This window comes from Anneissia japonica, unplaced genomic scaffold, assembly GCF_011630105.1.
Source record: "Anneissia japonica isolate Jap-2015-1 unplaced genomic scaffold, ASM1163010v1 scaffold287790_len634930_cov199, whole genome shotgun sequence".
In the NCBI taxonomy this organism is placed as follows: Eukaryota; Metazoa; Echinodermata; class Crinoidea; order Comatulida; family Comatulidae; genus Anneissia; species Anneissia japonica.
This window is the reverse complement of record NW_022748191.1, coordinates 294,171-316,975: the sequence shown is the minus strand read 5'-3', so window position 1 is coordinate 316,975 and position 22,805 is coordinate 294,171. Positions and strand designations below refer to the sequence as shown.

Below are 22,805 nucleotides of genomic sequence, written 5' to 3'. Positions count from 1 at the left end.
TATATAATGACTGTGTTGTATTGGTCTGATATAATTTATTCGTAATTTCATGGGTTTATGTGTTCACTGTCCTTCTACAAGGGTTCCATAGGCATTGTCTTTGTCTTGCTTTCCTTGTTTTCCTGTATGGATTAAAAAAAGAATACTAAGTTTATTATTTACTAAAAGTTAAACGGACAACTGATTTAACTGTTAATGATTTCAATTTATGCCTTAATTATTGTGCGGTTCTTTAATGAATTGGGGTAAAAGTAATTATAACTAGGAATGAAACACATTGAACTAGAGAAGTACCGATTAGAAAAATTCCTTTAACGTATTGCCAGTTATGTTTTAGTTTAGTAGGCCTAATGCGATTATGTAGTGTGTAATACAAATTTATAGTTTTTATGTTCCTTTTATATAACATTGCGTTTTTTACCTTAAAACGATCGGGGTTTATACTATAATATGTGCTCATTGCGAGGATAGTTGCTAACAGTTTTAACCCAATGAACAAACCGACGAACGAGTAGCGATATCGCTCAAGATCGTAGACGAGACAAGCTCCTTCATGACTACACGAGTCTTGGCGAATCAAACACGTCTTGGAGATCATAGACCCGAAGTAGATCGGGGCAGGAAAGAAGCCTGTAGGAATAGAGAATACAGCAAGTAGACTTAGATTGTGCTTATAATAATAAAATAATTACATAACATAATTTGACCTTAAATGTTTACAATAATTGACATCAAATTAATTAAAGATAAGTTGTCAATAGGCCTATTAAAAACCTATTTACAACACGTACTAGTAATGTATGCGACACAATCATTATTAAACAAATCAATCCCACTGAAAGCATGGTAGGCCTACATTAATACCACGACAAACCCTAGGAATACCAATTGTGGCCTTTATTTAAACTTGATAATGTCTAAATTAAGCTTTGGGGTTCACAGAAATCAATATTTTGTAAATGCCAGCCGACATTTTGTAAAACGTTAACAAGTTTGAAGAGTATGTATTGCGAAGGTGAGAGAGATTAACAGACGATAACAGAACCAAAGTTGGTTTATCTACAAAGTTATAGAGGCAAAGTACGATAGGTGTTATAAGCCTTTTACAGTAATTTTACTCTCTTTATCGTTAGAGTTTGTGTAAACTATACCCTGCCTGTACAGCATAAATTTCAAAATGTGGTATTTGGAAGTTTAATCTCAACAAATGTCATATGCATCTCTATACTCAAGCTCAAATAAAATTTAACCACAAGCCGTGGTGAGTGAGTGTCAATTTTAAATCTTTTTTTACAAGCTCTTTTTTTTTCTTTGTTATCAAAGTACGTTTTTTTTCCACTTTGATCCATTCTTTCGTATAAACGTATCATTTTCAACTGATGTTTTTTAATTAGGACATACCAAGTACTCTCATTGCAACGCCTCCAAAGGCAATTGCAAGCGCACGGTCGCTTGACTCAACACACCTGTAAAAACAAAATTGAATGTACAAAATTATCATAGGTCTACAGGTATGGTTCTAAATAATACGGTAGTTCATGCTGTTATTCTTATTGTTGCTGAGCTGTATCTCGGTGTTTAAGCTTACAAGTAGGCCTATTGTGATGGATTCAGATTAGTGTAAAACACAAGGATTTTTAAGTCCTGTTCACACTACTGATACGGTTTTAAGTGACAAACACCTGATTTGTGCATTTGTAATTGTGGTATGACATCATCATGGTGTGTGGACAGTACATCAAAAACCAAACAACTCCGCTCGTAGGCTTACCGTAATTTAATTCTGTATTAATTGGCGAAATTATTTGCTGTTTTCTCTGAATATAATAAATAGTCCTAATTACTATTATATTGTACACAAATTAAAAGTTTGAAGAGAAATGTATAAATCACCTTAACATCAGCATGGTTCCCGGATTTGGTTTCATAGCAGCAAACACTGATATTATAGCCACAAGCAAGGAAAACGCAAGAAGTTTATCACATGTCCAGTCACATGATCCTTCGGTGCTAAATCCGCCTTCTATCAACCCGTCTGCAGTTTCCCATTCTTTCCCAGTGGTTATACAGCTACATCCAACATAAATCTTTAGAAACGCAATAGTTGTTGTAAGTCTCAGAAACACAGCATTTATTTGGTATTCACAAAGTTGGCAAAAATTGATATATCACAAAACTCCTTCTTTAATGTATTCCCTATATGCTTCTGTTTTCGACTGCAGACTATTCATAAAATCTAATTAGATATTATGTATATCTGTTATATTCATATTAACATTGTTGATTTATACATTAAAACAGTTTTTGAAAGTTCATCTCGCGAAGCAACAGATATTGTGGTACAGATATATCCAACCCGATTCTGCAACCGTCACAAAATCATGAGATGGCTCTGCCGGCCACTGCCAATGCTAAAGTCCCCCCGACCTCCTGCTCGGGTGACTTTGTGATCCTCACAAGGACAGTGCTTCTCTAAAGTTGTTTTATTTAACTTTATGTTATTCATTTCGACAAAATGGTTTGGAATGGAATCGAAGAGTAGCAAAAGAAATTAAAAGAAACCACTGTCGCCAATATCACGATCCACAAACATATATACAGATAAAGAAAAACAAAAAAAAAGTGCCAATAACAGATAGTATTTTGAGGGACGCTAAGTAAAACAATTGAAGACCCTCTCTATTATTATTAATAAAATGCAATCAAGGAACTCTAGATCATAGGCTATTTCGGCTTAAGTCTGTATCTGTATGGATACTGCACTGGACCTCAATGTTGAGTAAAGCGTGCAAGGTGAATGAGTGAGTGAATAAACTAAGTAAGCAGTGAGTGGGTAATAATAGATTTTACTGCACTACTGCATGGTGTATTGCTTACACATGAAAATATTCTACTAATAGGGCCTATATTAAATTATTGTGTGATAAATTAATGTTATTTACCGTATCGTTCGTAGATAGGCCTAATTTATCCAGATTCCCCATACCGTCTCTCCATACATTAGTACAGCCAGCGTGGCACGCACTTCTGTACGTGATTCCGTCAGAATCACACACAGGTTTATAAACGTCATCTGGGCATGCGCAGTTAGAATTGCAGGTGTTGTTTAAATGTGGCAACGATCTGAAGAAAATTTTAACAAAACAAAATGTAATTATGTTGAAAGAAAACAGACCTATCAATCTCACTTCAATAATTAAAACAAAACAAGTGTAATATGTACTTATAGGACTCAGTGGAAAAGTCAGCGCCTGAAATCTTGGATGGGCGGGGAAAGAGGCAAGGTACAATTTTGGGTGCAGGGTGCCCGACGAGAGCAAAGTGGGGGTGGTCGGGCGTCGATTAAAATGTTTCGAAAGTGGTCCAGGGACGGAGCCACCAAAAAAAAAAAAGACAATTTATCGGTTTCAATGGGTTATTTAATCGAGATATATATATATATATATATATGTATATATATATATATGTGTGTGTGTGTATGTGTGTGTGTGTGTGTATATACATATATAATATGTACACTATACATATATACTATAATATGACTGTGTTGTATTGGTCTGATATAATTTATTCGTAAAACCCTCCATTTCATGGGTTTATGTGTTCACTGTCTTTCTACAAGGGTTCCATAGGCATTGTCTTTGTCTTGCTTTCCTTGTTTTCCTGTATGGATTAAAAAATAATACTAAGTTTATTATTTACTAAAAGTTAAGTGGACAACTGATTTAACTGTTAATGATTTCAATTTATGCTTTAAATATTGTGGGTTCTTTAATGAATTGGGGTTAAAAGTAATTATAAGTAGGCATGAAACACATTGAACTAGAGAAGTACCGATTAGAAAAATTCCTTTAACATTGCCCGTTATGTTTTAGTTTAGTAGGCCTAATGCGATTATGTAGTGTGTAATACAAATTTATAGTTTTTATGTTCCTTTTATATAACATTGCGTTTTTTACCTTAAAACGATCGGGGTTTATACTATAATATGTACACATTGCGAGGATAGTTGCTAACAGTTTTAACCCAAGGAACAAACCGACGAACGAGTAGCGATATCGCTCAAGATCGTAGACCAGACAAGCTCCTTCATGACTACACGAGTCTTGCCGAATCAAACACGTCTTGGAGATCATAGACCCGAAGTAGATCGGGGCAGGAAAGAAGCCTGTAGGAATAGAGAATACAGCAAGTAGACTTAGATTGTGCTTATATTATAATAATAAAATAATTACATAGCATAATTTGACCTTAAATGTTTACAATAATTGACATCAAATTAATTGAAGATAAGTTGTCAATAGGCCTATTAAAAATCTATTTACAACACGTACCAGTAATGTATGTGACACAATCATTATTAAACAAATCAATCCCACTGAAAGCACGGTAGGCCTACATTAATACCACGACAAACCCTAGGAATACCAATAGTGGCCTTTATTTAGACATTATCAAGTTTATTAACATGTGAGTCACTTAAAGGCAACACAATGGTTACCGTAAATTAAGCTTTAGGGTTCACAGAAATCAATATTTTGTAAATGCCAGCCGACATTTTGTAACACGTTAACAAGTTTGAAGAGTATGTATTGGTGAGAGAGGTTAATAGACGATAACAGAACCAAAGTTGGTTCATCTACAAAGTTATAGAGGCAAAGTACGGTAGGTGTTATAAGCCTTTTACAGTAATTTTACTCTCTTTATCGTTAGCGTTTGTGTAAAATATACCCTGCCTGTACAGCATAAATTTCAAAACTTTTGGAAGTTTAATGGCAACAAATTTCAAATGCATCTCTATACTCAAGCTCAAATAAAATTTAACCACAAGCCGTGGTGAGTGAGTGTCAATTTTAAATCTTTATTTACAGGCTCTTTTTTTTTCTTTTTTATCAAATTACGTTTTTTTTTTCCTCTTTGATCCATTCTTTCGTATAAACGTATCATTTCAACTGATGTTTTTTCATTAGGACATACCAAGTACTCTCATTGCAACGCCGCCAAAGGCGATTGCGAGCGCACGGTCGCTTGACTCAACACACCTGTAAAAACAAAATTGAATGTACAAAATTATCATAGGTCTACAGGTATGGTTCTAAATAATAGTTCATGCTGTTATTCTTATTGTTGCTGAGCTGTATCTCGGTGTTTAAGCTTACAAGTAGGCCTATTGTGATGGATTCAGATTAGTGTAAAACACAAGGATTTTAAAGTCCTGTTCACACTACTGATACGGTTTTAAGTGATTAAAGGGGTCATTCAAGTATTATGTAACACATTTTTTGACAAATATTGACACCCCTCACCCCTATAACACTCTGTAACACTTTTCCAAACCCCCTTCTAAATGTTATGCAACTCTAGAACCACCCCCCCCCCCCGAACATCAACAATTTTAATAAAATCAGACGAACAACATTAAGTATCAGGATAAATGTCCTCCACTACAAATTTGTCCTACACTACAGATTTGTAGGATGTTTTGTTATTTTTTGATATGGTAGATGTGACTTTATTGTTTATTGATTTCACAAATTCAACACAACTGTGTTACATTACATTATATTACACTGATGTAATATGTTTCAATAAAGAAATATCATACAAGTTTGAATATTTAATATTTCTTCTCTTCCCATGAAAATTAATTTTGTTATGTAACACTTCAAGCAACACCCCCACCCCTATGTCACACACTGTAACATTTTCCACTATACCCCCACCCCTCTCTGCGTTACATAATACTTGAATGACCCCGAATAACACCTGATTTGTCCATTTGTAGTTGTGGTATGACATCATCATGGTGTGTGGACAGTACCTCAAAAACCAAACAACTCCGCTCGTAGGCTTACCGTAATTTAATTCTGTATTAATTGGCGAAATTATTTGCTGTTTTCTCTGAATATAATAAATAATCCTAATTACTATTATATTGTACACAAGTTAAAAGTTTGAAGAGAAATGTATAAATCACCTTAACATCAGCATGGTTCCCGGATTTGGTTTCATAGCAGCAAACACTGATATTATAGCCACAAGCAAGGAAAACGCAAGAAGTTTATCACATGTCCAGTCACATGATCCTTCGGTGCTAATTCCGCCTTTTATCAACCCGTCTGCAGTTTCCCATTCTTTCCCATTGGTTATACAGCTACATCCAACATAAATCTTTAGAAACGCAATAGTTGTTGTAAGTCTCAGAAACACAGCATTTATTTGGTATACACAAAGTTGGCAAAAATTGATATATCACAAAACTCCTTCTTTAATGTATTCACTATATGCTTCTGTTTTCGACTGCAGACTATTCATAAAATCTAATTAGATATTATGTATATCTGTTATATTCATATTAACATTGTTGATTTATACAGTTTTTGAAAGTTCATCTCGCGAAGCAACAGATATTGTGGTACAGATATTTCCAACCCGATTCTGCAACCGTCACAAAATCATGCTTCTCTAAAGTTGTTTTATTTAACTTTATGTTATTCATTTCGACAAAATGGTTTGGTATGGAGTCGAAGAGTAGCAAAAGAAATTAAAAGAAACCACTGTCGCCAATATCACGATCCCCAAACATATATACAGATAAAGAAAAACAAAATAAAAGTGCGAATAACAGATAGTATTTTGAGGGACGCTAAGTAAAAAAATTGAAGACCCTCATGCGCTATATAAATATAACATTATTATTATTATTAAAATGCAATCGAGGAACTCTAGAACATAGGCTATTTCGGCTAAGTCTGTATCTGTATGGATACTACACTGGAGCTCAATTTTGAGTAAAGCGTGCAAGTTGAATGAGTGAGTGAATAAACTAAATAAGCAGTGAGTGGGTAATAATAGATTTTACTGCACTACTGGTGTATTGCTTACAAATGAAAATAATTCTACTAATATATTAAATTATTGTGTGATAAATTAATGTTATTTACCGTATCGTTCGTAGATAGGCCTAATTTATCCAGATTCCCCATACCGTCTCTCCATACATTAGTACAGCCAGCATGGCACGCACTAATGTACGTGATTCCGTCAGAACCACACACAGGCGTATAAACGTCATCTGGGCATGCGCAGTTAGAATTGCAGGTGGTGTTTAAATGTGGCAACGATCTGAAGAAAATTTTAACAAAACAAAATGTAATTATGTTGAAAGAAAACAGACCTATCAATCTCACTTCAATAATGAAGAAGAGTTTTCTGGGGGGGGGGGGCAAGTGCGCCCTTGCACCCGTAGCGCAGCTACTGATAGGACTATATTATTATTATTATTATTATTATTATTATTATTATTATTATTATTATTATTATTATTATTATTATTATTATTATTATTATTATTATTATTATTATTATTATTATTATTATCATTATTATTATCATCATTATCTTACCCATATGATGATGTCCTCATCCATCATTACCATCGTCATAATCACCCTGGTTATCATCATCATCCTCATTATAATTATCAACATCATCATCATCATCATTATCTTTATCATTAGTATTTTAGTATTGTTATACTATACATAGTTACCAGCCGTCTCGCATCTTGCGGGACGGTCCCGCATTTCAAAGTGATTTTGGATGAAATACGCATTTTGCAGAAACACATGCGTGATCATAAATTTTTCACGTATTTAGCACAAGTCTGGCGTGATGACGAATTAGCACGAAATCATGAGAAAATGTATTTAAAATGATAAGAAATTGGTTTTATTAAAAATATTAAAATGGTCTTGAGCCATTAAAGAGTACCGTATACAGTCTTTACGTGAATACTTAATTAACTGTGATTCAGTTTTTGTTTGTTTGAGTATTTTGTGTACATAGTTCCGGTGCTCAAATTAAACATACATTGAAATTCAAATTGTAGGCTTACGTGGCTTTATTTAAAATTGTTTATATACCCGGTATTGTTAACAAACACTCCATGAAATCATTTTAAAACAGCCTACAAATGCTCAGATGGTCGGAACGCCAGGACCGGACCCCACGTGGCTGTTTCGTTTGAAGCTAAAAATGCTAACCCTCACAAGTACTCACCCTTGGCTAAATGAAGTATCGTAATGTGTTGTAACACCAACAATCGCTTGATTAGAACACCCCATGAATAAAAGGGGAATGGCAAATATAAAAGAAAAAAAAGAAAAGACCACCATCATTTTTCCAAGCCCAAACTGGTTTAAATCGAACTTCTTAATACAGAAGCTACTCAGTATATTACTAAACACGGTTCCTGGTAGTTGTATTCCACCTGTAAAAAAAAAAAAAATACGGACTTAAATATTGATCAGAATATGCATGCATTTTTTCTCTGAAAATGTATTTGGTTAATCCAAAGATACTAGAAACAGAAAGATAGAACTTTCCACAAATAAAAACTGTATCACCAAATTGCATAGTAGGTAAACCTGTACACTAATTAAGTTTTTATCTCCAGCCGTACGCGGCGCCCCATTAAATGAGGCGCCTCATATTTGTTGGCTATACTTAGCCAACAAATATATGTATACTATACTTATAAAAAAAGGCGTATGATACGCGTAGAAGATATAACGTTTTTCGCTTCACTTTTGCTATGCGAGAGTTCTGTCTTGTGTTTCTAGTATCTTTGGTTAATCTCTAAAAAGTGGGCATACCAATAACAAACCAAACTGGATTTATTGAACCAATGGCTCATACGGGAAAATTGTTATTGTGTATATTTTGAAAATGTTATTTTATACATTCTATTTCTATCAAAAGATAAAGCAGAAGTGACATAAGTACGATTATTTTAGATTAACGAAGAATTTTAAAGACATAATAGCCTAATTGGATTGAGGCTACAGGGGCAAGCACCTCCGTAAACTAATAAATAGAAAGATTTTTTTGAAAACCAATTATGGTTATTTTTAATTACCGCCGGTGTTTAGGAAATATAGGCCTTTAAATAATATATGTAATATATCTTTGTACAGCCTGGCACCATTAGATTCGATATGCTCTCACTAGTCTTACAGTGTTTTTACTGCAGTCGAGCTACACTGCCGCTACAAGCTTCAGTAGAATAGCGGTGCATAATGGGACTTGAGTTTGAATATATCCCAGATGGTGCGACTTAAATTTCTCCTGCATATCTAAAGCCCTGTTCAGATTCTCAAGACATGCCTAAAAATATTGTAATGGTGGCATCGCATCATGACCATTATAGGCACATCATGACTATATATGGTCTGGACAAGCTTTAATCGCTTCGAATTTATATATTTATTTCAGCTTAACCGCAAGATGGTTCAGAGTATCATTGCGATATATAAAACACGAAATGTCTAAAACAAATCTATATTGACAAACCAATAATGATGGCGGCCACAGCTGCCGTGACTGCAAATTGATTCTCTATATATTTAGCAACGAAGAACATAAACCCAGCGATGATGGCAAAATCACATGAAACAGCTATGGTTAAAAACATTAGTGTTGGGTTGACCAGTATTCTCTTCATTGCTACTACAAATCCTTAAAAAAACATTAAACAAAGTAAATTAAACATTAGGAATGCCTTTTGATTATTACACGGCAAGTTCTGCTTGTTTGTTTTTTTGTTTTTTTTTAAATTTTTTTTTAAATGTTTGCATATCGTATGATATCATTGTTTATTGTTTAAAATGATAAGTGTTTAGCAATTAAATATCAAAACACCATTTCATATTTCATTTCTGTTGCTTAATAGCATGAGTCTATTAAATATTGATGCTCTGTGCCGGGGACGATATCTAAAATGTTGCCTTGAGAGAAACGTCATGCAGATGTCAAGCTAACTACAATATTATATTGGAAAGAAATCAGAAACAACTATACCTTTCAGACTTGCCAGTATGCCATTTTGTTTATCTTTAAAAAAGTCGGTTTTGTAAACATCGGCAATGTTGAATTCTTCTTCCGCATCTTTATTCTTCGAACTTCCACCACAACATGCGCATTCGTACTTCTTCAGATTTCGAGGGAAGAAAAACAAGGGAACAGATAGCACAAGCACCAACACACTGACCAAGACAAACCCAAGCCACCAAGCGCCTATCCAACGAGGGTCAGTAGGATCAGTTGGAATGTTTTCTCCATGAACACGATCGAAATCCACGTACAGAGAAAGACATTGAAAACTCATGAAGAATCCCACGAAAGGACCTACTCCCATAGTTATGTATATTCCAGCTGAAATTTAGAAACACTGATTGTCATTGAATCAATGAATTAACGAATAAAAAAAAATAGAAAAAAAGATAATTTTAAGATGTTTTTCTCTTAATTAAAAAGCGTAACTTTTTTCTTATAAATTTGTTTGTAAAATTCAATTCGACTTCAATTAGCGATTTGAATTAATGGATTAAATCTATCTATCTATCAATCCAACCAATCAAACATTTAATTAAACCAGTCAATCAGATTGATCGACTGATCAAAAACTAATGTGTAATGTACCTTTGTAATTTTACTCTAGGACATACATGGTGTGAGTTCGTCAAAACCTTGAATGACATTTTACATTCGTCTTTGTATAAATTTCAAATAAATAAAGAAAAAAAGAAAAAATCCGCAGCCAATTACAAATGTTTATACTCAAGATGACAGAGATAAGAGCTTACCGATGTATATTGAGGATGTCGTGGAGTCCACCGTCGAGTCGTCCAGGTAAGTGATGGCCAACGGCAAAATTGGTGCTTCAAAGCCGACCAATATCTGACCGATTACAAGCCAGAACACACTTAAAGGCTGTTCCACAGTGGATCCACCCGATGCGCATCGGTCCTCGGTCACATCACCCAGAGAACATAATTCATTGTTGTGTTTTGTTGATTCGTCAGTATCGTTGTCGTTAGAGCTGTATTCGACCGAATTGGCGATAAAATGGGGCACTGCTAGAAGAAAAAGCCCGGTTGCACAGATGATGCCACTAACGCCCATTAGGCGCGGACGGTGAGTTTTTGAGCCATAATAGGTGACAAAGATAATAATAGTTAAACTCACTATTTCGTTTACCGTTGCAATTAATCCGGATTGGGAACTTGAAAGCTGGAATTGCTTTTCAATGGTACTTATACAGGCACCTAAATATACTGGCGCTGCAATAAAAAGGACAAATAAAGGAATTATCACAGACAAAAATGCCACTGGGTTACTGATACGATTACAACTGTGAATCAGACAATCCGTGTCGTTAATGTCATCATCGTCTTCCGATGTCTGAGAATATGCACCAACTTTGCTGACGTTCATGTCGCATCGTGATACGTTTATTCCGTCATCGTCGTCGGCGACACCATTGTCAGGCAAAGTATCATGTTCGTTCATTAGTAATTGTTGTCCAGATGCCGACATCTTTTGCAATCCTCTGTAAGTAAAGAAACGGTAAATATAATAATACTAATTATTATCGTCTATGCCTAATACTTTCGACGTTAATAACATTAACAACAGTTGTTCAAATATTTGAGTACTATTTATATCAATAATAATATATTTGTATTCATTCATTCCTTTATTTATTCATTTAATATTTATTGTCATTGCATAACATCGGAAATACAGTGAAATTGAGTTGGATCATGCAAAGCGTAGTGAGAAAAATCACAGATTGGAAACTTAACAGGCCTAAACTATCATTGAGCGCCCTATTTGCAGAATAAAAATATGATCTGGATCTAGTGCTTTGCTGTAGAGAGGGCTTTATAACATTGCCCATATTCCATATTTATAAGAAAAGATAAAAGATTTGTATTGTAAAAGATGTTTGTATTGTATTGAAAATGTAGAGGAAACATAAACAAATAAACATACATTAAATAGTAAATATAAAATTGGATTTTGTATAAAAAATACCACGATATGTAATATAACTAAAGAGTCTACCGAATGTAAGTCTTTATTAAGAAATATGTTACAATGCCTTTGGTAAAGTTTAACTCTTATTTGCAATGAACAACCAATATCCCAAGTAGGCCTAGAATTAAATAACAATGATGTAACGATGGTACGGTATCGGAAAGAAGACACTGGACTTAATGCATATGTATTAAGAACTGTTCATTATATGATTACTATTTTATCTACCCGCAAAAGTATTTCAAAGGTTTACGTATATTTAGTTATATCTTTAAACTAATAATAATAATAATAATAATAATAATAATAATAATAATACATTTATTATTTTAAAAAATCATGTACTTAATTATAAGAGTGGCTTATAAGACAATCCGAAACTTATTTGAACAGGACTTTATAATGCTTCTGTAAAGTTTAAGAGAATAGCCCATAACTCGCAACGTCATTGAGCTGAATTGCGTATGGGTGTGGTCCATGACTGCCGCCGTAAAGAGGCGCGTATAAATAGCTACATGTTTACATCATTCCACAACGACATATTAAAATGGTTTACAATCAATTTAAATCACACTTTGTTTATAAATGATGTTAGTATCGTGTGTATATTGTTTTAATAAATAGGCTACCGAGTAGACCAAATTAATGTGTTTATTTACCAAATTTTGCAAGCCAACATTCTTTCAATAGCCCAGCCTAAAATATCTTGCTGAAGAAGCTCATGATTTTTAAATTGGAAATGATAATTAAATTTTGCAAAAAACTTACCTGCTAATAAGATGCCAAATAACAACAGGTCAACAACAGTAGTTATAATATAATAGTTTGTTTTTTGTGTGGTATACACAGCCTGATATCTGACTAGTTAATGTTTTAGTTTCTTATATTCTATTGGTTAAAAGGAAAGGAATATGTTGGTACCAGCATATATCATTTGTAAAACCAATTCCCTACTTGAGCTTATGCACAACTCTTTCAGTAACGTAACATGTATCAATCAATATCAATTATATGGCTGACAACCCTCACATTTGTCTTCATTCCAAGGACCGACAGTTAAAATTTATTTGAAGGAATATATTTAAAATAAGAAAGTACAATACATACTCCAAGTATTGAAATACACGCCATCGTGTTGGGATTCAATATTTAGACATTAATTATGTCATCATCAGAAATGAAAAATTATCCATATTAGCTAGCTTATATGCACTAGTACCAAAAGTGTTTAACCAATCAAAACATTACCTCTAGTAGGTGACATAGCAGTGATTTAAACAAGATATCAAAGCATTCTTACTCTAATGATCAAAGATACCTACAAAAACAAAGAAAGCTCTTTTGAAACTCTGGGCCCATTGTTAAGCAAAGGGTGTAGTCTACGTATAGCGAACGCTTCTTTAAACAATAGGATAGACCAGTTTCGGGAGCCTGTCAATAATGTTAGTACTAGAAAATATTAAACCTAATTTATTACTTACATTACAGACGACATTATCATTTTCATGTATACCCTCCTAAAACATATTGGAATGCCTCACAGTTTTTAACATGATCAAATATAACACTATCAGATCGTGAAGAATGTTCTTTAAGTCTAGTTATTAAGCACCTATCTGTCTTACAAATATAATCACTATTGCAGCCTGGACATTTAAAATGATAGACAACAGAACTTCTGTACTCCTTAGGGGTTTGATCCTTAGTAGATATAAAATAAGAAACATTTTCATACTGCCATAAAGTTATGAATTTTACCTCTTTAATTAAGTGTTTCTTTACCTTATTTAAACATCTACGTAAAATGAACTCATCTGGTTTTCCTAGATAAGGCAATCTAACCCAAATCTTAATCAAGCTATCATCAGTAGGCCTATGTATACATTTCTGTCTCTTATACACATCTAGATGTGTATAAGAGACAAGTAGGCCTATGTATACATTTAGGTTCATTTAATTTCTTAAGTACATTATTAACAACTTTTAAAGGGTACCCATTCCAAGACATAAACTTCCTGATGTTACTAAGCTCTGTTTGAAGTTTATCAGGATTACACAATCTGTGGCTTCTAGAAACGAAACTAGGAAACCAGGAGATCTTATGGTTCCATGGAGCAAAGCTATCATAATGGACATATTGACCTGTACAGTATGTGTATTTTTACGATATATACTCATGCTTCCTACACTGTTGTTAAATTGTAAATCCAGAAAGTGTACTGTGTCACTGTTTTCAAATGATTCAAAAGTAAAATTTATCTGTCTATGAAAACATTGAAGTAGCTTAGAATTTGCGGAAAATCATTGGGCTTAGCTGATACTAGCGTGTCGTCAACAAAACGAGTATAAAACTTAATAGTAACTGATTCAATAAGTTTAGGAACAATAGACTCTTCTAGTTCAGTTATTAAAATATTAGCTAAAACTGGGCCAAGAGGCGAACCCATTGAGACACCATCAGTCTGTTTATAGAATTCGTTATTACACGTAAATACAGTTTTAGTACAGCAATCTTTAAGTAGTTTCCTTAGCGAATTTTTCTTAAGGTTAGTAGATATCAGTTTCTTATTGTAAACCCTATCAAGAATTATGTTAATTACCTTAGTAAGGGGAACATTTGTAAACAGAGATTCAACATCAAAAGATACAAATCGGTAACCTAAGTTAAATAAATTGTTTGGTATAGCTTTAATGCGGTCAGCAGCATCAAAAGAATCTCTAAGGACAAAATCATTAACCGTTAGAGGGCCTAATAAGTTTGATAAGAACTTAGCTACTGAATAATAACAAGTACCGGTCGTGTCAATAATAGGTCTTAGGGGGTGGAATATTATCAAAATCTTTATGTAATTTAGGTAGTCCATGGGCTCTAGCAGGCACGGTTAATACTGGACGAATTTCTTTGTATTCAGTTTCAGTTAGTTCATTTCTATTAAATAGTGTCCGGAGGTAGGCTTGTAAGGAGTTAAGCTGCGTGGTTAATGAACAGTTAGATAGTTTCTTAAACTTGAATCAGAGAACAAGTTCGTCATAGATGTGATGTAATCAGTTTTCTTCATTATCGCAACACAATTTCCTTTATCAGGTTTAAGAATTACATACTTATTACGTAAGATTTTTAAAGTATTAATACGTAAGGTCAAGAAAGTTACATGTCATTGCACGAATTGAGTTCTTAATTTTCTCACGTTTAATGAATGATTTAGGTAGAGCATCAGCATTATTAAGTTGTTCCCAAATTGATTCAGCATAAACAAACATATCAGAGTCCTTATGTCGTGTAGCTAATCCATTACGGATACCAAATGTTAAGACAGATTCTTCTTTTTTAGATAATGTTTCGCCAGTTAAGTTAGTAATTATATGGTTAGGGTTCTTACACGTTCCATTGATTATTACATGTTCACGTAGAAGGTTGTTAAATTTACGCCCATGGCGGTAAGATACCTTACGAATTTCCTTATCTACAGTAGTCCTAACATGATGCTTAATTACCAGCACGTAATTAGCACGTAACCATGTAGTAGACTTAACGAGAGCGTCGTCAGAGACCGAAAAACTGTTCTTGCTTACCTTAAGTTGAGAGTACTTGTCCTTTATTTCGTCCTTTAGAATGCTGCGATGATATTTATTCCGTGCCGACTTCAGGTTTCGCCATCTAACAAACTTTGGATATACTTTGTTATCGCGACATTTAACGAGAAAGTCCAGGTCAAGTTCCGTTTTGCGTAGTTTCCTAAAACACTTTTGGTATTTGGTGGTCGCTATATGGACATCTGGCTCAGTAATACCGAACGTTTTCCAAAAACCGAAAGGTCCACTAATTAATCTCAGATAAGAAAGTATAATACATACTCCAAGTATTGAAATACACGCCATCGTGTTGGGATTCAATATTTCGACATTAATTAATATATTTCAAGTAACCAGAAAAAAAATATGAGCAGAGAGAAAATAATAGGCCTATCTGTTGACAAAAATAATTATATGGTACAAAAGAACGCTGTAGTTAATTTTTCTGTGGAAAATTTATATATAGAACAGATTCTGAATGGAAAAATATATTCTGTGTAAACAGAATTGAATATGTCGAAAAGAATTATTTTATCCATAGTCCTAAAGGATTATTTTGTCTGTACATCTTTTTACTACCATTTGCGAAAAATTCTATCTGTCTATTATCCGTCCATTCATCGTTTCTTCCTGTCCAATCATTTGTTTATGCCTTTATTAACATTAAAATTGATTTCAGTAAATCACTACATGACATTCCGTCTACTTTGTCAAACGTTTCAGAAACTTAATTATTTTGCCCGTCTTATTGTACGGTACATTGTATCTCTCTTTTAAAAACAGAACGACCCGAACAGAACGTAAATTTATCTGGCATTTGTTAAATGATTCTGTTTTATGAATATTGTAATATGTACTCTTTGTTTTAAACTCTTCACTTAAAGCGTGAATTGTATTTGAGCATTTTTATACCAAATTTTAAAAAAAGTAATAAATAAATATAAAAATTAATAAATAAAATTATAAAAATTATATATTCACAACAGCTACAAGTAGATAAGGTCAAGTCAATAAAGCACAAATTGTCTGTACAAATGTATGGCTATAGCCCTCAACAATTGTATTACACCTTTTTTATTTCAGGCTATTACTATTAAATATATTAATACAGTATTAGGCCTACATGTTATTCTTTACAAAGTATTGTATTTCTACAATCTCGTTGAGATTGCAATAAAGGTTATATAATGAATCACTAAAAATCTTTATCTTAATATGATATTAACATACAAAAACAATGCGTCCAAGTAAATATGAAATTTAAAAAACTTCAAAACAAGTCAATAAATGCGTTCTATGTTTTATATAACAGTGACACAATAAAATTTACGCGTAAACACTGTGGTGATTGGAGAGCATTCGATTCCATGCTTGAGACTGAAGCATCTGCAGTTATGCGATGTGTAATATTTTTGTTTTATTTTAGTTATGATTTTCGTTTTATTTTAATAATCCAGTGTAAACCCTTTTTTATGGGCTTTTCGACCGTTTGTTTTCCTTTAAGGGTTCCATAGGCAGTGTCTCTGATTTGTTTTTCTGTGGATTAAAACAAAAGCATAAACATTAATTATCTTATTTGATTTATATAGTTATATACATTAAACAACAGTTCAGAGGGCAACTGCGGCCCGTAATCCATCGTAATCAGGGGGGTTTCTGTGGCCGTATTTCATTTTCGGGCAAATCCGTTTTCTAATCAAACAAAACCATCATCGAAATGATGATGAAATTACCAAGTTACATTATAGAATGCTTTAACTTAGCCCTCTGACCCTCAGTAGTCTAGTCCAACTTAGCTTTTGCCACCTGGCTTTTTATAACCCGGAAGTTTGCCACCCGGCCATTCGCCATGCGATCTTTTGTCACCCTGCCTATTGCCATTCTGAGTTAATTGCCACACGGCCATTTACACCCCGCACTTTTTCAGTCCGATTTTTTTTTACCACCCAGGACCGTGGCCATCCGCCGTTTGCCACATGGCCCGTTGATGGCAACGGGATAGGTGACAATGAATACATGGTGTTTCTACAGATAAACACACATCTTGACCGCTAAACTACAGCCCTGTAAATGGAATTATATTACAATAGGCCTACGGTATAATGTCTGTTTAGACGTACTATTTTTGTCACAATGACAATATTTTAGGCCTACCTCCAAACGATCTGGGTTTATGCTATAATATGTACACGTTGAGAGTACAGCTGCTAATAGTTTCAACCCAAGGAAAAGACCGATGAATGAGTAGCGATATCGCTCAAGATCGTAGACGAGACACGCTCCTTCACGACTACACGATTCCTGACGAATCAAACACGTGTTGGAAATCATAGCGCCAAAGTATATAGGAGCAGGAAAGAAGCCTATACGAATAGAGAAAGTACATTCAGCAATTAGGCATTATTTTATTCTTTATAATAATTTGGATAAACTAGCAATAACTGTTAAAAAAAGTTATCATATATATTAGGACATACCAAGTACTCTCATTACAACGCCGCAGAAGGCAATTGCAAGCGCGCGGTCACATGAGTCAACACATCTGTAAGAACAAAGATTGAAAGCACAAAATTTTCATAGGTCTGCAATATGATGCTGAATTGTTCACGTTGTTAGTTTAACAATATTTCTTCAAAGATTAATTCTTATTATGGAGCTGCATCTTGGTGGTTAATGTGCCTGCCTGCTAATGGCATTGTTGTGGGTTCAATCCATTAACACAAGATTTTTGAAAGCTCTTTCCACACTATCGGGTTTATCTGATCTGAGATTTGACCGTAACCAAAGACACCAGAAACACAACTCTCGCATAGCAAAAATGAAGCGGATATACATCATATCTTTTACACAGATCCGGACGTACATGGCGCCTTTCTCTTTCCGCTAATGATAGAAACTTCATCACTAATCATCATACAGTTCTGCGCTTTTGTGTCTGTTATTCTTTTGATTTATATTTGCCTACTTGTTTGTATCTTATGGATAATGGCAACGATTTCTACTTCCGCCAAAGAAGGCTATATGTATTCACACAGTGACGTGAGTTTGGCAGAAGCTTTTTTTTCCGATCCAGTCGTACGCGGCGCATCATTGTTTGTATTCCGACCATACATTTCGGTGATACAGTTTTGCCATAATGCATGTGATATGACATCATCATGGCTATATGGACAAATCACACATTATTTGTCACAAAATCTGACAGTGTGGACAAAGCTTAACCAACAAACAACTCTGCTAGATGTTATAATTATAGAGCACCACATAGGTTCACTGAAATTCCATTCTGTATTTTGATGCTGTAGGCCTACTTGCTGATTTAGCTTGTAGGCCTAATAAATAAAAAGTTAAACCTGAAAGGATTTCTACACCACCTTAACATCAGCATGGTTCCCGGGTTCGGTTTCATTGAGGAAAACACAGTTATTATAGCCACAACCAATGCAAACTGAAGTAGTTTTTTACAGGTCCAGTCACATGGCCCTTCGGTGCCAATTCCGCCTTCGTCTGTAGTTTCCCAGTGGTCATTAGTGGCTATACAGCGGCACCTAATATAAATCTTTAGAAATAATAGTCGTTGTTAGTTTCAGAAATATACCATTTAATTATTCACAAAGTTGACAAAAAGTCAATTATCGCATATATCTTCCTAATTTGTTTTCGTTATCGACTGCAAACTGTAGAATTATTATTAAATAAATTCAGTCAATACTTAATGAACATTTCTTTTTTTGTAAGATATTGTATAATGAAATAATTATTAGAATTCCATAAAGTCTAGTACTTACATGCCTTTGAAGGGTCACCCCACCCAATTTGTGCAAAAAGAGGGCTCTGTCGTCATTGCCTAACACGGTAAGTATTGTAAGTGATAGTGCGCAAGTGATGAGTTGAAGAGTGAAAACATAAATTGCAGTTTGGCTACACAGAGAAATTCTCCACTAAATGTCAATTGTTTTATGATCACATTTTGTTATTTACCGTATCGTTGTTTGATAGGCCTAATTCATCCACATTCTCCATACCTTCTCTCCATACATCCGTACATCCAGCATGGCACGCACTACTGTACGTGATACCGTCAGAACCACACACAGGTTTGTAAACATTGTCTGGACATGCGCAGTTACAATTGCAGGAATTGTTTAAGTTTGGTAAGGACCTGGAGGAATTATAACACATTGGGCCGTAATCGACTGGTCGTTCTTCGTTAAACCACACCCACCTGCGCAGTGGTAAATTCCTAATTAACGAAGACGACCAGTTACGGTAAATACTCGACAAAACAAAATGGCTGAATAGTTTACTGCGATACACGCTGCGTAATCAAGGCTGCTTCGGATTGTGGCAGTGTGGGTTTTCGTAAAAAAATATTTTCATCCGGTTTTTTTAATTCTGTTAGCCTAAAAAATGTTTTGACTTCAATGTGGGTAAATATTGTAATTTTTATTTTCTGAAATTTAATCTAAATTATATTAACGCAAATGTAGTGGCTAAACTGACTAATCGGTCATATTTTTTTGGGTCGTGTGCATAACTTAACACTGATTAACGCATTCTGGTTACGTTAATTTTATATATATTTTATAAATATATACTATAGGCCTATAGTTCTACAAACTAGTATTGAATCAACAATTTATAAATATTCTATTATTGTTATCATTTTTAATTTATTATGTAATTATTATAAGGATCATAATCATCAGCATCATAATCATCACCATTATTATCACATCACATCACCTCCGCATGATCATCATCTCTCATTATCATCACCATAACCATCATCGTTATCCTTATCATAATCCTTATCATTAGATTATTATTATTAGTATTTATATTATATGTGGATGTACTTCTGTTGAAGTTTATGAAATCAATGGAATTGATGATAGTGTTCCCAACATTTACAAGTACTCACCCTTGGCTAAACGAAGAATTGTAATGTGTTGTAACACCAGCAATCGCTGGATTAGAACACCCCATAAATAAAAGAGGAATAGCAAATAAAAAGGAACAAAAGGAAAAGAACGCCATCATTTTTCCAAGCCCAAACTGGTTTAAATCGAACTTCTTAATGCAGAAGCTACTCAGTATGTTACTAAACACAGTTCCTGGTAAGTTTATTCCACCTGTAAGAGATAAAAAGTACGAACATATATTCGACATGCAGTCATTCATTCTCTGAAAATGTATTTTGTTAATCTCTGAAAAGTGGGTTTTCTATATTTTTTCTATCAGGAATCTCGGAAGACCAGCTTTACATAAAATTATTAAGGCGATTCTTTGAGTCAATTTGATTAAACACAAGTCAAAACAGAAATAATAAGCTAATGAGCAGGTCCCTCCCCCACATTAAACAACTGGACCCCCGTCGTCCGACGCCACGATGAGGTTGCCGGATCAAAACTAATAATTTGCCTATCCAAATAACGTGATTTTGATTGCCAATCACTGTTGTTGTCTAAAAGCACAATTTGGTCCATACTGACCTGAAATACTCTTCCCGAGAAACCAACCAGGGATTTTTTTTTTACCTGGACCATAATGGAGTTTCTAGTCAGCTTCTTGGTTCGGACCCACTGTCGGACATGTCTTACCCCTGTCGGCAAATTTCTTGAGCCACCACTAAAATGAGCACTGCCGGCGATAGCGTGTAGCGATTTTGTGAGAACAATACTTAACGTGTAAGCACTCCGATTGATTAATGCTGTTCTGTAATTGTAACAGTAGACCAAAGCCTATGTTGACGGTTGTTGAGGCTAGTTAATATGTTGACGGTTTTTCACGCTAATTGGTATGACCAATAACAATAATATAAGGCTAGACCTAAATAATTGATACGATAATGTATTCATCTATTAATCAAAACATTAATTTCGATTAAATTAAAATTAAATCAGGCATTCTTAACTTGTAATGTAAGGTATTTATTGTGTTGATTATGTATATTTTTTGTTAATGAGTGGATAATAGCTCTCGATGGCTTCGAAACAACAAAAAACCTTGAATCTTGAATTTTGAAACAGCAGTTTTTCGACTGTTGCAGTGCCGATAGAAAACTGCAATTTTTGGCACATAAAAACAGCAGGGTAGCACTGCGGCAACTCAATAAACATTGCCGCAGTGCGGATAAAAACCAGCTGCTCTTTCGCACTGCGGCAGTGCCCATAGCAAACAACAGCGTCTTTCGTACTGCAGCAATGCTGATAGAAAAAAAGCAGTTTCTTTTTGCATTGCGGCAGAGCCGATAATGTGAGAAAGTTGCTTCTAATCCGATTTTGGTGTGGCTTAGTTGGTGAAAATGTTGCATGACTTCGAATGCCAGATGGGGCAATATCTTTAGTCTCACATCTTAACCGTGTTAACTGCAAAAGTGGTTAGAGTTTATTTCCTATAACCTGTTATTACGGATATAATATGTTAAGAAATAATGTTAAAAAAGATCTATTTTCACAAACCAATGACGATGGACGCCGTTGCTGCGGTGACTGCATATTGGATCTCTACATATTTAGCGACAAAGAACGTAAATCCACCAACAATGGCTAAATCACACGAAACAGTTAAGTTTAGAAGCATTAGTGTTGGATTGGTCAGTAACCTCTTCAATGCCACTGTAAGTCCTTCGAAAAACCAAACAAATCAAATATTAAGTTAAGTTATTAGGTCTTTTGGATTATTATAATTAATAATAATAATAATAATAACAACAACAACAACAACAACAACAACAACAACAATAATAATAATAATAATAATAATAATAATAATGTACAAAAGAACTTTTAATCCATGTTAGTAATGTTTAAAAATACATTTTTAATTGTAAGAATTGGCAAAATTCTTAGGGAAAGTTACCACTTGCGAGTTGGTAAATCATAGGCAATTGAGATGTTCATGGCCAATGTGGGCTTGTTTGGTTCCAATATATACACTATATTTTCTTCTTATAAATCATGTACAAACAAAACATTAATTAAATTATGATTTTTGTGATATGTGCTTTGAAATTTTGCAACAATGGTTATTATTAAATTAATGGTTAATGGATTTTTTTTTTATAAAGGGACTGTGGCTCACTTCCTTTAATTCGTCTTAAATTTAAAAAAAATATTACTATATTCCTGTTTTATATTATTTCGATACTTTCGACACTAAGAATGATTATCACAACATTTTCAAAATATACAAAAATAATGATAATAATAGGTCGATTTATAATGTGCAAATAAAAAAGATCTACAAGCGCCAAGCTATAGGCCTACTGCTAGTTGTAAAACCTGTTATTTGCATATCATTTTTTTTTATTGTGTTTGCAGTCTGATGTTAAAACTATATATATA

General features: G+C 34.0%; 2 protein-coding genes across 5 annotated transcripts; both read right to left on the bottom strand.

Moving 5' to 3' along the window:
* On the bottom strand, positions 1-12,787 carry LOC117120724 (solute carrier organic anion transporter family member 2A1-like). Of its 4 annotated transcripts, none has more exons than XM_033265790.1 (10): positions 12,652-12,787; positions 10,647-11,392; positions 9,862-10,215; positions 9,355-9,519; positions 8,062-8,272; positions 6,945-7,125; positions 5,978-6,171; positions 4,978-5,042; positions 3,960-4,168; positions 1-122 (listed from the first exon to the last, which is right to left on the bottom strand). In XM_033265790.1, exons 2-10 carry the CDS (start codon positions 11,377-11,379, stop codon positions 75-77), a joined length of 2,160 nt encoding a protein of 719 aa, XP_033121681.1. In that variant the 5' UTR covers positions 11,380-11,392; positions 12,652-12,787; the 3' UTR covers positions 1-74. The 4 variants fall into 4 exon arrangements, with proteins under 4 accessions (XP_033121681.1, XP_033121680.1, XP_033121678.1 ...); XM_033265789.1 differs by lacking the exon at positions 3,960-4,168 and adding an exon at positions 422-630; XM_033265787.1 differs by lacking the exons at positions 3,960-4,168; positions 4,978-5,042; positions 5,978-6,171; positions 6,945-7,125 and adding exons at positions 422-630; positions 1,402-1,466; positions 1,894-2,087; positions 2,943-3,123.
* Positions 12,788-15,896: 3,109 nt separating this feature from the next.
* LOC117120718 (solute carrier organic anion transporter family member 5A1-like) lies at positions 15,897-22,342 on the bottom strand. Its single transcript, XM_033265773.1, has 8 exons — positions 22,321-22,342; positions 21,921-22,085; positions 20,381-20,591; positions 19,438-19,618; positions 18,831-19,015; positions 17,934-17,998; positions 17,611-17,819; positions 15,897-16,992 (listed from the first exon to the last, which is right to left on the bottom strand). The coding sequence occupies exons 1-8, from the start codon at positions 22,340-22,342 to the stop codon at positions 16,927-16,929; spliced, it is 1,104 nt and encodes a 367-aa protein (XP_033121664.1). The 3' UTR covers positions 15,897-16,926.
* Between the last annotated feature and the right edge of the window lie 463 nt (positions 22,343-22,805).

Coding starts and splice junctions, on each gene's coding strand:
- LOC117120724 (XM_033265790.1), bottom strand. CDS start 11,379: ATGTCGGCATCTGGACAACAATTACTAATGAACGAACATGATACTTTG. Junction 7,126..8,061: donor GATACTTCATTTAGCCAAGG/GTGAGTACTTGT, acceptor AATTTTCTTCAG/ATCGTTGCCACATTTAAACA. Junction 123..3,959: donor TAAACCCCGATCGTTTTAAG/GTAAAAAACGCA, acceptor TAATCCATACAG/GAAAACAAGGAAAGCAAGAC.
- LOC117120718 (XM_033265773.1), bottom strand. CDS start 22,342: ATGATTTACCAACTCGCAAGTG. Junction 20,592..21,920: donor AACGGCGTCCATCGTCATTG/GTTTGTGAAAAT, acceptor TATCTCTTACAG/GTGGAATAAACTTACCAGGA. Junction 19,619..20,380: donor AATTCTTCGTTTAGCCAAGG/GTGAGTACTTGT, acceptor TAATTCCTCCAG/GTCCTTACCAAACTTAAACA.